The following is a 16,034-nucleotide window of genomic DNA, read 5'->3' as shown; positions in this document are numbered from 1 at the left end:
CTTCCTTTCCATTTGGATGCCTTTTATTTATTTTACTGGCCTAATTGCTCAGGCTACGACTTACAGGACTATGTTGAATAGAAGTAGCAAGACTGGAAATCCTTACCTTGTTTATGACCTTAGAAGGAAGGCTTTCAGTTTTTCATCATCGACTATGATGTTAAAAAATGGGCTTTTTGGCTGGGCGCGGTGGCTCATGCCTGTAATCCCAGCACTTTGGGAGGCCGAGGTGGGAGGATCACAAGGTCAGGAGACCGAGACCATCCTGGCTAACATGGTGAAACCCCATCTCTACTAAAAATACAAAAAATTAGCTGGGCGTGGTGGCAGGCACCTGCAGTCCCAGCTACTCGGGAGGCTAAGGCAGGAGAATGGCCTGAACCCAGGAGGGAGAGCTTGCAGTGAGCCGACCTCGCGCCCCTTCACTCCAGCCTGGGTGACAGAGCGAGACTCCATCTCAAAAAAAAAAAAAAAAAAAAAAAGGGCTTTTCTTATATGACCTTTTTACATTGAGGTGATTTCCTTCTATTCCTAGTTTGTTCAGTGTGTTTGTCATGAAAGGTCAATTTACATTTTAAAAATTAATGTAATAAACACCTTATTAGGTATACCTTTACAGATAGGCTGGAACAAAGATGAAGTTTTATCTATTTTTTTTAATCTTAAGAAAATTAGCAATGCCCCCAATAGAAGCATAGGCCTTAATGATACTTCAGAAAACATTTCCAAATTGCCCTTGGATAATACTTGGAATCACCACTCTCTGATTCAGAATTCTCTGTCTCTAATGAGAAACTCCAGAGTTAGGCCGAGCATAGTGGCTCATGCCTGTAATCTCAGCACTTTGGGAGTCCGAGGCAGGTGGATCACCTAAGGTCAGGAGTTCGAGACCAGCATCGCCAACATGGAGAAACCCTATCTCTACTAAAAATGCAAAAATTAGCTGGGTGTGGTGGTGCACACCTGTAGTTCCCAACAACTCACAAGGCTGAGGCAGGAGAATTGCTTGAATCTGGGAGGCGGAGATTGCAGTGAGGGGAGATTGTGCCACTGCACTCCAGCCTGGGCGACAGAGGGAGACTCCATATCAAAAAGAAAAAAAAATCTCTAGAGTTTGGAAACATTTACCAACCAAACCACTGATTTCTCATCACCTTTTAGTCAAACCTCCTTGGATGGCCTTCAGAGGAGAACAGAGTAAACACCAGAAGGTAAGTATCTCCCAAATCCTGTTGACAAGAAAACTTCCTCATAGATCCAAATACAGGTAAGAGAAGGAGAATGTACAGACTATCCTAGGAACTACTGCCTTCCTCTCCTGATCTCTTTAGCGCAGTGTCTGACATCATCATTATTTTAAGAGTTAATAAGAACAGCAACAATAATCGCTACCATGGGTTATTTTCTCAGTATTTTCAGACTTTATTTTAAGCATTTTACATGAATAAACTTTACGTATAGTACCTATTCAACTTCACATATAGTACCTATTAAGTAGGTACTATAACTATAGCCATTTTACAGGTTAGGAAACTGAGGTATAAAAATGTTCAGTTATATCCCTGGGATCACATTCAGTGTTGGTGCAGTCTAATCCAAAACTCCTTCTCTAAAGCACTTACAAGATCATTAAAAGTTTCATAGTTTTATAAAGTTTATGCTGTCTTACCCATATGTCTTTACATCATTCGTCCAATTGATTTTTCAACCTCAGTTTTTCTCTGTTGTAGTAAAGTCAGATTTGCACTAAAACACTCTGATTAAGGGAAGCTTCCAAGTAAATAGACAATTCATACTGTGGATGGTACCAGAAGAAGATAGGGTCCCTACCCTCATAAGGGACCCATTCTGATCAGAGGAAGCAGCTTCCAGCCCTGAGGAGTTTCAGGTTCGAAGATTGAGAAACAACAAATAAGAAAATGGTTTAGGACTTCATATAGGTTACACCCTATTAAGTAAAAATATATTCTTCTGGAACCAATTTCAAATGCTCATTCCTGTAGAAGGCAGTAACGGCTCCTTCCTCTGGGCTCCAATTAGGGAACTCTCATGTTATTTGGAATTATTTGTTTAGCCTGCCTGCTGCCTCTTCATTGTGAGCTCTTCAGGAGTCTAGTCCCTTCCTGATTCTTCTCAGAACTCCCAAGCCCAGCTCAGGGCCTCTGAGAGCCTCCTGAGTGTTTTCTGAATGATTGATTCCAAGCTTATGAATTAAACTATAAGTAACAGGGTCAAGGAATGCTGAAAATATCTTTGAGTTAGATTTCAACTGTAGAGATATATCAGGACTATGAGATAATTTTTGTTTGTTATTTTTCTACAGGGGCAGGGGGTGGTTTGAGACAGAGTCTGGCTCTTGCGCCAAGGCTGGAGTACAACGGCTCAATCTCGGCTTACTGCAGCCTCCATCTCCTAGGTTAGTGTGATCCTCCTGCCTCAGCCTCCTGAGTAGCTGGGACCACAGGCATGCACCACCATGCCCGGCTAATTTTTATGTGTTTTGTACAGGCAGGGTTTTGCCATGTAGCTCAGGCTGGTCTTGAACTCCTGGGCTCAAGCCATCCTACTACCTTGGCCTCCCAAAGTGCTGGGATTACAGATGTGAGCCACCGCACCCAGTCTGTGAAAAAAATTATTTTTTTCTTTTCTTTTCTTTTCTTTCTTTCTTTTTTTTTTTTTTTTCAGACAGTTTCACTCTTGTTACCCAGGCTGGAGTGCAGTGGCGCAATCTCGGCTCACTGCAACCTCCACCTCCTGGGTTCAAGTTGTTCTCCTGCCTCAGCCTCCTGAGTAGCTGGGATTACAGGTGCCCGCCACCACACCCGGCTAGTTTTTTGTATTTTTTGTAGAGACAGGGTTGGCCAGACTGGTCTCAAATTCCTGACCTCAGGTGATCTGCCTGCCTTGGCCTCCCAAAGTGCTGGGATTACAGGTGTGAACCACTGTGCCTGGCGAGAATAATTATTAATCTCACATTCATACTGTATTAAGTACCTCAAAAAACACTTTGGTGAACATTATTATCTTTCATGTTCACTACAATATTAAGAATTAGTGCCGGGGGCAGTGGCTCACACCTGTAATCCCAGCACTTTGAGAGCCAGAGGTGGGCAGATTACCTGAGGTCAGGAGTTCGAGACCAGCTTGGCCAACATGGTGAAACCCCATCTCTACTAAAACTACAAAAATCAGCTGGGCATGGTGATGGACACCTGTAATCCCAACTACTCGGGAGGCTGAAGCAGGAGAATCGCTTGAACCTGGGAGATGGAGGCTGCAGTTAGCTGAGATCATGCCACTGCACTCTAGCTTAGGCAACAGAGTGAGACTCCCTCTCAAAAAAAAAAAAAGAATTAGCATGGGCTGGGTGCGGGGGCTCTTACATATAATCTCTGCACTTTGGGAGGCTGAGGTGGGTGGATCACTTGAGGTGAGGAGTTCTAGACCAGCCTGGCCAACCTAGCGAAACCCCGTCTCTAATAAATATACAAAAATTAGCTGGGTGTGGTGGCACGTGCCTGTAATCCTAGCTTCTTGGGAGGCTGAGGTAGGAAAATCTCTTGAACCTGGGAGGTGAAGGCTGCAGTGAGCTGAAATCATGCCACTGCATTCTAGCCTAGGCAACAGAGCAAGACTCCTTTTCAAAACAAAACAAAACAAAAAAACCATGTATGCCAACTTCTGGATCGGGAAACTAAAGAGAAATTAGCTAACAATACACCCTTATTCAAGCAGACAAGCAGAATTGGTACAGGAACTAACTAATCTAATTCAAAAGCCAAATATTCTTTCCAGGATATGGCAACATGCAACTTTGACTTCACTTTCTTAGTTGTCTAGATATATTTTTGCCAATCATCTCTTTGTTCTGTTCCGAACCTTACTGCCCTATTACCTCATTTTCCAGATGTGCTTTGTCCCTCTGTGCTTTTCTACATTTCCCCTTCCATCAAAAGTCTACTAGTTTATGGAAGATTTCCTCCTTCTCTCTGTAAGCCCTTATCCCCTTCTTTCACAGATCTTGCTGATTCTCCAGCTAGTCTTCCCAAGTATTCTTCCTCCTTCCCTTTAACTTACATAGAACGTTTTGAGAGAAAGTTGAAGGAAAGAGCCTTAAGACATGGGTTAGAGTCCCAGATTCACTACCCACTTAGACCTTGTCTTTTCCCTCTAGTATTTAGACACTCTAGGTATTTCCAAGGTTTGAACATTAACTACAGTCATATGAAAACATGTTGCAAGCCGTAAAGAACTAAATAAATGCACGTTGTCTTTTAATATGTGATTCTCACATTAAAGGGAATGCCCAAGGCGTCATTCAATAATGAATCTAGTTTGAAAGAATTGTCAGGAACGCCAAATTTACTGAATACAAATGGCTCAGAGCAGGCTCAGAAACCAGTGTCCCCTCCTGGAGAAGCAAGTACCTCTGGACAGCACTCTAGACTAAAACTGGGTAAGAAAAAATTTGAGGGGAATTTAGTCCCGCTATGTCCTCTAGAAAGGTTGGTGAGTATGGTCTACCTATGTGGGGTGGACTTTGGATAGGCCTGGGCTTAAGCTGGACTCAACTGTGAGACCAGAAGTTAGATGCAGTATTTTGTTAAAATTATTTATTTATTTGTTCACTGAGACAGAGTCTTACTCTGTCACCCAGGCTGGAGTGCAATGGTGAGATCTCGGTTCACTGCAACCTCTGCCTCCACGAAAATAGCGATTTTCATGCCTCAGTCACCCGAGTAGCTGGGATTATAGGTGTGCACCACCGTGCCTGGCTGATTTTTAGTAGAGACAGAGTTTCACCATGTTGACCAGGCCGGTCTCAAACTCCTGGCCTCAAGTGATCTGCTCAGCTCAGCCTCCCGAAATGCTGGGATTACAGGCTTGAGCCACCATGCCTAGCCTTGGATACAGTATTGAATAGCATGTAAGAACATTAACTTTGAAGTCACTCACTTGGGTTATAATCCACACAGAAGCATTGGGGCCTTGGGCAAATCTTATAAATTCCATGGGCTCCTGAATGGTAATCTGTAAAATGAGACCAAGTATACAGAGCTCATGTATTGTTTGAAATCATTAAATTAAATATAAATGAATTGATACATGTGAGGTGTCCAATAAGTACCTCTCTGATAATATATATTCTTTTGTGCGTTTCTACATTTCCTTTTCCATCACATGTCAAATAGTACATAGAAGATCCCCTATAGAGACTATACTTTCTTAGTGTTGTATGTCCAGGCCTTTGTTCAATGCCTAAGATGTAATGAACTCTCAAAAAATATTTTCTGAATAAATAAATGCATGAATGAACCATTTTGTAAGCAGAAAGGCTGGGAGGTTAATGGGATAATGAGAACAGCTAGAAACTAAAATTGAATAGGCATCTACAGTCAGTGTGGGTGTGGGGTCTAAGTCTCTCTGAAGCAGTAAAGAGGGGGAGACTAGAGTATGTAGAAAGGTAGATGCTAATTTGATGGTAGGAGATTTCACATTTTCTTATGAAACAAGGACAAACACCCCAGACTCCCAATTTTACCCATCTACTCTTCTCCAACCTAGAACTCAGGAGGAAGGAGACCGTAGGAAAGATGTATAGCCTGCGAGAAAGAAAGGGTCATGCATACAAAGAGATCAGCGAGCCACAGGATGATGACTACCTCTGTGAGTGACCCTTTCAGCCACTCACACAGCTTGCTGTTATGTCCTGGTACAATAATTTCATCATTTGGCCCACAAATCATTCCCTTACTCGAATGAATTAAAGTACAGGATTGGGGCTAAATAATGTGAGTGCCAAGCTCTTTCTGAAGCTCTTATATCAAGGAACATGCATTACAACTTTCCTAATCCCTGCTTCCCTCACTTCCAGATTGTGAGATGTGTCAGAACTTCTTCATTGACAGCTGTGCTGCTCATGGGCCCCCTACATTTGTAAAGGACAGTGCAGTGGACAAGGGGCATCCCAACCGTTCAGCCCTCAGTCTGCCCCCAGGGCTGAGAATTGGGCCATCAGGCATCCCTCAGGCTGGGCTTGGAGTATGGAACGAGGCATCTGATCTGCCACTGGGTCTGCACTCTGGCCCCTGTGAGGGCCGAATTACAGAAGACGAAGAGGCAGCCAACAGTGGATATTCCTGGCTAGTAAGAAGAGCCTGCTGTTTCCCCTGTTCTGTCTTCCCACATCCCTTCTGTGCCTTTGGTGGGACATCACCTTCTACATGTTAGGATATAGGTAGGGATAACATGGTTAGCTCTGTGTACTCAAGGGTCTTTGCATGAACATGGAACTCCTATTTAGAGATCACAGGGTACGTGGGAGCAGAGTGGTACAAAGACAAAGAAGTGCATCCTCCCTTTTGGAGCTTCTGCTCTGATTGGACAAACCAACTCAGATGTGTAGATGATGACTAAGGTGCATGCCATGTGGTCTCAGTTGGCAGTTGAAGCTCTGCAGGTCCAAAGGCCATTGATGACCGTGGAGTAAAATAATTCTTCAGATTTTTACCCTCTAAAAAGTCTTTACCTTATTTTTTGAAACTCAGATCACCAAGGGGAGAAACTGCTATGAGTATGTGGATGGAAAAGATAAATCCTGGGCCAACTGGATGAGGTAAGGCCACTAGCTCTCTTAGTTTCAGAGAGAACCTCCATCTCTCACAAACCCGGACTTCCTTCCTTCTCATTATGCCTCCCTCAATGATTTTCACATCCCCTATTTCTATTTTTCTCCATACAGTGCTGTTTTATACCATCAACTTTTAGAAATAAAAAATAAAAATATAGATATTATGATTTATTGGTATCAAAACACAAATATGTATGCTAGACAAAATTGAGGCACCAAGATAAACCTTGACAAGGTTAATTCATGCTTTAATTTATGTAATCCACATTTGTTAAACACTTAGTATGTTCCAGGTTAGGAAGTGAAGTTCACTACTTGAACAGAAGTGAGCTGCAGGATGACCCAGCCCCTTTCCACAATGGGCTGTCGTTCTATCAGAGAATAGAAAAATGAATCAACTATTACTGTTCTATGTTATTGGGCCAAGAGAAAGAGGCTTCTGAGTTTCTCTAGGAATCTGAAGAAGTCAGGTGAATGGCAGCTGAGTGAACTGTAGGGTGATTAGAGGAAGGCCTGTCAAAGAAAGATGGACTTGAGCTGAGTGTAGAATGATGTGAGCTAATCTAGAAGCAGAGCACGTGATCAAGCACCAAGTTCTGTGGTATAAAACGAATTAATTTAGAGTTTAGAGAAGCTAGAGGTCAATGTGTTTTATGGCCAATCAAGGTGGAGGTAAGTCTGGAGTTGGGCTTTGAAAAAATGGCTGATTAGGCACAGCAGGGAAGCATTCTAGGCAGGATGAGCACTGTAGTCATCCTGCCTAGAGGGAACTCACTGCCTCTTTTCTTTCCCTTTGCCTGCCTTGACCCCAGGTATGAGAACTGTGCCCGGGATGATGAAGAGCAGAACCTGGTGGCCTTCCAGTACCACAGGCAGAGCTTCTATAGAACCTGCCGAGTCATTAGGCCAGGCTGTGAACTGCTGGTCTGGTCTGGGGATAAGTATGGCCAGGAACTGGGCATCAGATCTTCTATAGAACCTGCCGAGTCATTAGGCCAGGCTGTGAACTGCTGGTCTGGTATGGGGATGAGTATGGCCAGGAACTGGGCATCAAGTGGGGCATCAAGTGGAAGAAAGAGCTCATGGCAGGGAGAGGTAGGCATCACTATTACTCTTTTAAAAGGACAGGAAAGAAAGAATTATCCTAGAGAATTTTCATGATTGAACACTTAAGTAGACTAAAACGCCGTCTAAAGTCAGTAAAATTTTACATCAGTGGCTCCAAAATTAAAGATTCATGTTATGTGCCTTTGCCTCTTTGGAACAGTTTTTATATTTTTAAATCTTTGTTCCGATTTTATATTCAAAGTACTTCAGGCACAAAGTATATAACAGCACACAGTGCTCAAAGACTTAAAGACAAAAATCAAGTTCTCAAACACCTACCAGCTCTCCCAACAAGGTAGTTTCTTCTGGTATTTCCTTGATATTTCTTAATGATATGCATATGTTGTTATTCATTCATTCATTATCTCAATTAGCTGTCATGTGAATTCCTACTCTGTGCCAGACGATGTTGCAGGAAGTGTAAATACAGACTGATCAAGACAATCAAAAAAACTGCTCTTGAACAGATGACTTGTGAATTAGGGAACCATATGAATACACACAGACATATGTGTAATATCAGACGGCGATTAGTGCTTTGAAGAAAATGAATCCAGAAAGAATACCTGGGATCAGTGTGAGACCTGGGATCAGTGTGAGAGCTGAGGTCAGTGTGAGACCTGGGGGTCAGTGTGAGACCTGAGGTCAGTGTGAGACCTGGGGGTCAGTGTGAGGTGAGAGTAGAGTGTTGCAGGGGATTGTCAGGGAAGGTTTCTCTTAGGAGACAGCATTTGAGAAGTGCAAGTGCCTGTGGGCCAAGGATTCCAGGCACAGGGCGCAGCTAGTGCAATGGTCCTGAGGCCAGAAAGAGTTCAGCTTTGGTTCATTTTTGGAAAATAGGCTGCCATGGGTCATCCCTTCAGAGCTGCTCCAGTTTCCAAGTGAGAGAAAACGGTGGGCAGGATGAAGGTGGGGAGCATGGCGGTAAGCCTGAGTAGGGATATATTTTGAAACAAGACTTCCTATTATATTTAAAATGGGTTCAGACTGAATGAAATAACTCAAACATGAATACTTGATGTGCAGCCTGACAAAGAGCATATTCTCATTTTATGATTTGTGGAATCTGAAATAGAAGCAGTCCATGCACCTAGTTGGCGCAGCAGGACCCACAGTCCTTTAGTCAGTGGGACCTGGACCACTCTGTGTTGGCCAACCTGAATCACACTTCCTGATGGAGAACCAGGCACATAACAGTCCTCAATTAAATATGTCCTTTTGAATGAGGACACTCAAATTCAGCCTAGCCTAGCCTGTCACTCACACACATGTACAGATCCCAGGGTCCACACAGATACAGATCCCAGGGTCCACACCTATCACATATATGAACATTATCACACAGACCCCTGCAGACACATCTGTGAGGCATATGCATTCCCAAACACACAGACAGACTCATGATAAATTTGTTCCTACCCAGCCGTGACTTCTAAATGCTTGGGGAAACCAAGACATAGTAGAAAGGAGTGTGCAATTATCATTTCCCATGATGCCGTTACTTAAGAACTCTTTGTGTCCATCCTTCTAATGGCACCAATGCCTCCCATCAAGCCTTAAACCTCACCTAAATTATGTCATTGGGCTTTTTCATCCATAAATGAGCATACCAGGTGCCAAGGGAATCAATATGCCCTTTCACATGCCTTAGACCAGTGTCCAAAGAAAGATAAAATGTTATTCTATAAAAGCTTTCTCCCAGCATTTCTATTCCTTTACATTTTGTCCCATATACAACTATGGTTTTCTAATGATCTTATTTCTGACAGCTGTTTTTCTTCAGAACATCAACAGCTTCTTTCCTAAATTAGTTTTAGTATGAGTTCCATTTCTAATTAGCTCAAATTAAAGTCCTAGAGAGCAGCGAGGTAATATTTAAACCCTCAGGCTAAAATTTCGGAGTAGGTGCAGAATGTTGACTCTAAATGAGTTTTTCCTGTGACATAACACGCATGAAAGCAGGATTTCCTTCATGTGTGAAATGTCTTAAATCAGACTTACCCTTTGTGATTCTCTTTTAGCTTTAAATGTCATTTAAGAAAAAAAAAAGAAAAGAAAATTAAGCATGACATTCCCCAATATCCTCTGCTCACTGTGTTATAATCCCTATCACTCCCCAAGTGAATTGGAGAGAGTGAAGACACAATGAACAGAAACTTCCCTGATGCTTCACAGAGGAAGTGTTCTCCAGGACCACACAACCTCCACCATGTCCATCTATGAAGGGCTGTGGCAAGCCATATACACAAAGATGCCTGTTTCCTGTCTTCTCGGTTAAAAACAAAAACAAAACACTGGAAGGAACCCCAAAGCCAAGCTGCCATGGGTTGCAGAGTGCCAGCCCTTAAGTAGTGTTGTCCATGGGTAAACAGGAGACGGAAAAGGGCAATTTCAAGAAATAACAAACTCAAGGCATGAATATGGTTATCCAAACATCAAGGGACTCCTTCATTTGCATTTGGATAATTGTGCAGTTATATGATTTGTTACATGGAGACCAGATGGAAGTAAGAGAGCTCATCCTCAACTTCCTGTACCTCTGGAAGTCTTTACACACATGCTGGAGAGACAGATGAGAGTTCATTAGCATCAAACCACCATGGATTTCATAATCAATTCCTAATATCTGAATAAGTGCAGAAAAGTCACAGGCATCTAGAAGTGTGGCCCAAGTCCTGTTCTTCAATCGGCCCACCCATTTCTCAAGATTTCATTGAGAAGATCAAGAAATCTAATCTTCCTTGGATGCAAAATGGAGGTGGTGAAAATTGGAAGTATGTCCTTCCTGGTAATGAGGCAATTTCAGTACATAGGAAGTGCTCTGAAATCTTTAAGGTATACAGTCTGACTCACTAGAACGAGAAAGGGCCCCACTTGTTGCCATTTTATGAGGTGACCACCCCAGCTGGATAAGAGCTACAAGTGTCCATTGGGTCTACCTGGGTGTGGGTCAAGAAAGCAGAGTTGAGTGCCCTGAGGTAAGCTGAGATTTTGGTGTTCAATGGGAAAGAATGTAAGAATTGACTTTGCCACCTACTGCCTGAGTGACTTTGTGCAAGATCCCAAATCCCTATGTATCTCGATTTTGTTATCTAAAAGATCACATGATGGAGGATGTAAGCAAGTAACACAGCCAAGACCCAGTTTACAGTGTCTAGTACCTAACAGACTCTTGACACGTTTCACTTGCCCTTGAGTCAATCTTTCCATGTCACTGAATATTCTTCCACAACATGATTTTAATGGATATAGTCGTCCATTGTTTAAATGTACCATTATTGACCAATGTAAAAATGTTCTTTTACCTCAAATTTTTATATGTAAAACAAAAACATGTTTGAGGACTAAACCCACACTGTAGTATAAATTAAACTGGATGTAGGCCAGGCATGGTGAGTCACACCTATAGTCCCAGCACTTTGGGAAACCAAGACAGGAGGATGGCTTGAAGCCAGGAGCTCAAGAGCAGCCTGGGCAATACAGCAAGACCTCATCTCTACAAAAAAATAAGAAAAATTAGCTGGCCATGGTGGCGTGCACCTGTAGTCCCAGCTTCCTGGGAGGCTGAGGTGGGAGGATCCACGGAGCCCAGGAGTTTAAGGCTGCAGTGAGCTTGGATAACGACTGCACTCCAGCCTGGATGACAGAACAAGAACCTGTTTCAAAAAAGAAAAAAGAAAAAAAAAAACCTAAAAACTAAAAACTGGATGTAGTTTGCTAATAACTAAACAGCAAATTAATTGTAACATGCTGACATATCAACGATGTCTTTCTTCTTTAATCATAAACCTGCTCACTAAGAAGCTGCTGAAGTCCATGGTAGTGACAGGTACATGTCTGCATCCTTGTCCTGACCTGCATCTTCTTTGATTGTCCCCATCTGTGTCTCCGACTGGCACTGCCGAACCGGCTTGCTACCTGATCAATGTTGTACTGAACCGGACTGCTAACTGATCAATGTTGTTGAGCTCACTGCACAAAGCTGTTCTTACAAGGTAGATTTCTGCCTGGAATAGTCATACTTACACTGTTTATATTCCTTACTCCTGACCCATCCAACGCAGCACAAGTTCTATTTATTGCCATAAAAACATAGGTCATTTGGAAACACCTCCTTCATTTCTATGGAATGTTCAAACATTTCTGACATTTTGGACTCTGTTCTAGCCTCTTGTTAAATATATCCAGAAAAGAGACAAAGCTTTATGGGGGGGCTATATGCACACATATGCTATAGAATAAGCTATCTAAATGCTTAAAAATACTTTCCATCTGGCACCACACCTTAATAGGTAGACAGAAATTAAGTATGTGTATATCTATCTGTATAGATACGTATAAATATATATCCCCAAAACAAAAACTCATTCTCTTACTTATACATAGGTAGAATATAGGTGAATATACATATACATTTATAGGTAGAACAAAAAACCCCTCAGCCTCTTTAGGGCCATGTGTTTTCTCTGAGTAATTGTCACAATTAATTAAAATACATGTGTATGCCTTTTTAGATAAATTCCATCAGACCAGTTTCTGTCTGGTTGGAAAATAATAACTGCCTATTTGCTAAGTGCCCCTGCCCCCATACTATGTTCCAGTGAACTAAAGACCTCTGGCAATCATAGATTTACAGCTCAGCAAGATTAAACAATTTATTGTTATTTATGACATCCAAGCTGGATCCTCTGTATTATATTCCACATTAGCATCTATCACTTTACATTTGGGAGATCCTGTCCAAAAAAAGATTATGCCTCCTAACCAAACATTCAGCAGGGCTGCAGGAACAGACCCCTGAACAAACATCCTGCCAAAGTACTTTAAAGCACCGTGAGCTCCCACAGCTGTGCATTTTCAGACGACTCAGCAGATTAGCATGGAGTCTCTTAGCCTCTGCTTGGTCTGTTCCTTTCAGTGATCTCTCACATGGCCCAGTCCATTCGGTTTGAAAATCCTCATGAAATGAGCAGATTAAGATCTGGCTTCAGTAGAGGGCCATGGGGTGGGCATGGAGGGGAGAGGGTTTGCTCTTAACACAGCCTGAGCCTCAGAAAGGTTTCAGATGGAAAAGCATGGCACTGACTCAGCTCATGCTTAACAGGAAATAATGCACAGACCACACCAAAAAAGTCCTTTATGTTGTGTGAAAGTCTATGCTGGAGCAGCTGCTGCCACCTCATGTACTGTGATAGAGTGTGCATGTGTGTGTTTGTGTGTGCATGAGTGTGAGTACGCACACAAATGTGTGCTGGGAGGGGGAGGAGATCACACCTTCCACAGTCGCCACCTCAGCCTTAGCTAGCAGCATGGAGAAATGCCAAAAGTCAAGAGGAAGCTGCACCAAAGCAACTGTGATCACCACATCAGCAGGGGCTTTCTGGTTAGTAGAACTACCGGGACTGAAAAACACACATGATCTCATCCTTCTTTTATTTTAATCAGAGCAAAATATTTTTATAATAATTGTGTTATGTGAATAAATAATTCATAATGCTGTAACCCATTATCACATTCAATCCTCCTAACAACCCTAGAAGATACGTAGACAAGTATTATTACTTTCCCTATTTTTATAAATGAGGAAATAAACCCCAGAAGGCTAGGCAACTTCCCCACGGTCATATAACTTGCAAACAGTAGTATCATGATTCAAATCCAAAGCTTCTCCTTTTGTCTTTATCATTTTAATTTTGAAGGTAATGCATATGCATGTATGATCTTTTAAATCCAGAGATGTATATGGAATAGATAGGAAAAGGGACTCTCCTTCCCCATTATACAGCCCCTCCACCCAAGCTATATACACTGTTGACTAGAGTATGTCCTTTCAATCCTATTTTCTATGCCTACATTATATACAGAAAAGCAGGATTACGTTACACACAATATTCCAGTCATTGCTGTTTTTCACCAACAAGCTATCATTCACATCTTTTTCATACTACATATAAATTTATATCCTTTATTTTAGTGGTGTATATTGTGCAGTTGTGTCATAAATTATGTACCTGTTCTCTGTTGAACATATAGATTTTTTCTGAGTTTTTCCTTAGCAAAATGCTGCAGTGAGTACCCTTGTACATAAATGTTTGTATATTTGTTCTAGAAAAATCTAGTAAAGATTCTTAGATTAAGAGATTCCCAGGTTATTAGAAAACTACTCTATTAATTTAGATATATACTTCCAAATTGCCTGACCAAAAAGTTATGTCAATTTAACTTCTATGAACAGTATACAAACATGACAATTTTACATCACCTACACCAACTCTGGGAAATTTCATCTTTTTTACAAGTTGATGGATTGTTTTAATTTATATTTCTCTGGTTATTAATAAGGTTGGCCACCTGTTCATGTGTTATTATTGATGATATTTGTATTGAATTGTTTGAATTTTCTTGATTTCGAAAACCTTTTTACATGTCATAGATATTAAATATTTGTTGTAAAACTCTCCTTCCAGTATTTTGTATGTGTTTAGTCAAGTAGAATAAACTCTTGTCCTCTGATTTCAGATTCCTTTGTCTTTCCATTAGAAATCCCTAAATGTAAAACTACATATTGATAGCTAAAAACCAGGATGTTTACTAGAGAAAAGGAATACAAAGGCAATAATTAAATATTATATTTATACAAAATACCTACTAGTACAAACTTAAAAAGAGAAAGTAAAAGTCAAATGCTTCTATGACTTCAGACTAAGAAAAAGAACTTTTGAGGTTGAATGTTCCTGAAATTTTTCTTTTCATACAACTACGGACATGACTTCAAAAGTTGATGTTACTAAAAATGTAAGATATGAAAGATATTTGAAGACTCAGAGAAGGTGGATTTTCATTTTAACAAGTCACATATATATTCTAGATATCCTCTTATTCATAACTAAGAGAGTCAAATCAGATGAAAGAATCTAAAAATTTCCCTTTGACTGTGTTAAGTAGAAGTAGTAGAGGCATATTGGCCAAATCTTGAGTGTTTGCAAATTGACTCTTAAGGCTATAGGCTGGCACAGGTCATTGAAGCCCTAGCTTTTTATCTTTAATTTTAAAATCCCCAAACAATTTATACTAATTTTTCTTGTCCATTATTTCCAAATAATCTTGTTTAAATGTTATTACAGTGCTTGCTCATGTTACTGTTGTCTAACAGAAGGGTATCCGGGGCCTTAAAACTGAGAGGGTTAGGATTAATGATTCCAATACCTATGCTTGGACATCTCCAAAAGTGGGTTCCAGCTTCTTGTCCTCAAGTCTATATAGAAACTAGCAAACTTCCAGAGTTCACAAAAGGCTCAAAGAGAACAGATGTTTTATAGAAAATTCTTAGAGCAAGTTTCACGCATAATGTTGCTGATGTGTGTCTGCCTTTTCAATAAACATCACTATGCTTTATCACAAGATTTAATAAAGCAGCTTAGTTAAAAATGCCATCTGGGTCTCTGGACACATTAAACAAAGCTTAAAATAACCACCCCAGCAACTGGGAGGACCCAGCTGTTCTCATAATCTGTCCCACTCCTTTTACTTCCCCATAAAAAGAGTGAATGAAGACCACAGACTAAAAGCATCCAGAATGAACTGACACAAACAGGGAGATAGATGGAGCCAAGGGCTCCTGTAAGTTTGCTATTGCTCACATAATAGATTTGCTAATTCCACAACCTGCGGATGGTGATTCAGAAAGGGAAGCAGAAAGAGGGAAGAGAGAATCATAGAAGGGCTCATTCAAGTTTTCTAATGTATCACAAACCTGTCCTCCCTAATGTCTGGATAATAGCAGCCCATTCCATTCACCTATTCTGTAGTGAACTCCAGTAGAAAATACAAAGCCATCACCACCCAGTTCTTTCTCCCTTCTAGAGATGAGATATTAGCCACCCAATCCCAGATTCTCAGATCCATTCCAGGAAAGAAGCCCTAGGTATTGAAGCACAGCTTTCCCTCCCTCCCTTCTTTCTTCCACCCCAAGATTTGTTCCCCAGATAGTTCTAGTAAATGCAAAACCAAGTATATTCTCATTCTTTAGAGCAACCAGCTTTTCATGGCCAACTGGAATCAAATACAACCTGCACAAACATCTATCTGGAGGACACTCCCAAGGCTCCTACTGAGCCAGCCTTCTGCATACCACTGCATTTCAGCTTCCTAGTTCACAAGACACTGAGACATTCTTGAATTCTGCAAGGTGCACTGTGTGTTAATATCATTGCTGCTCATCATGTGGCCAATAAAGGGCATGACTAGTCAACAAATAAATTTTCTCTTGGCTAAAACTTGCAACAAAACTGTAAGC

General features: G+C 41.2%; 2 protein-coding genes across 2 annotated transcripts in view; one reads left to right on the top strand and one right to left on the bottom strand.

Moving 5' to 3' along the window:
- Positions 1–16,034, bottom strand: part of LOC129393698 (tubulin beta-8 chain-like) — a 60,836-nt gene that overhangs the window by 37,628 nt on the left and 7,174 nt on the right.
- LOC129394276 (histone-lysine N-methyltransferase PRDM7-like) lies at positions 5,628–14,251 on the top strand. Its single transcript, XM_055100197.2, has 3 exons — positions 5,628–6,147; positions 6,549–6,616; positions 7,444–14,251. The coding sequence occupies exons 1-3, from the start codon at positions 5,884–5,886 to the stop codon at positions 7,790–7,792; spliced, it is 681 nt and encodes a 226-aa protein (XP_054956172.1). The 5' UTR covers positions 5,628–5,883; the 3' UTR covers positions 7,793–14,251.

Source organism: Pan paniscus, chromosome 3, assembly GCF_029289425.2.
Source record: "Pan paniscus chromosome 3, NHGRI_mPanPan1-v2.0_pri, whole genome shotgun sequence".
NCBI lineage: Eukaryota > Metazoa > Chordata > Mammalia > Primates > Hominidae > Pan > Pan paniscus.
The sequence above is the reverse complement of the archived record's forward strand: the minus strand, read 5'-3'. Positions and strand labels throughout refer to the sequence as shown.

Excerpts from the sequence above, each read along its gene's own strand:
- LOC129394276 (XM_055100197.2), top strand. The coding sequence starts at position 5,884 with ATGTGTCAGAACTTCTTCATTGACAGCTGTGCTGCTCATGGGCCCCCT. Across the intron at positions 6,148-6,548 it reads ACAGTGGATATTCCTGGCTA|ATCACCAAGGGGAGAAACTG; the intron begins GTAAGAAGAGCC and ends TTTGAAACTCAG. Across the intron at positions 6,617-7,443 it reads TCCTGGGCCAACTGGATGAG|GTATGAGAACTGTGCCCGGG; the intron begins GTAAGGCCACTA and ends CCTTGACCCCAG.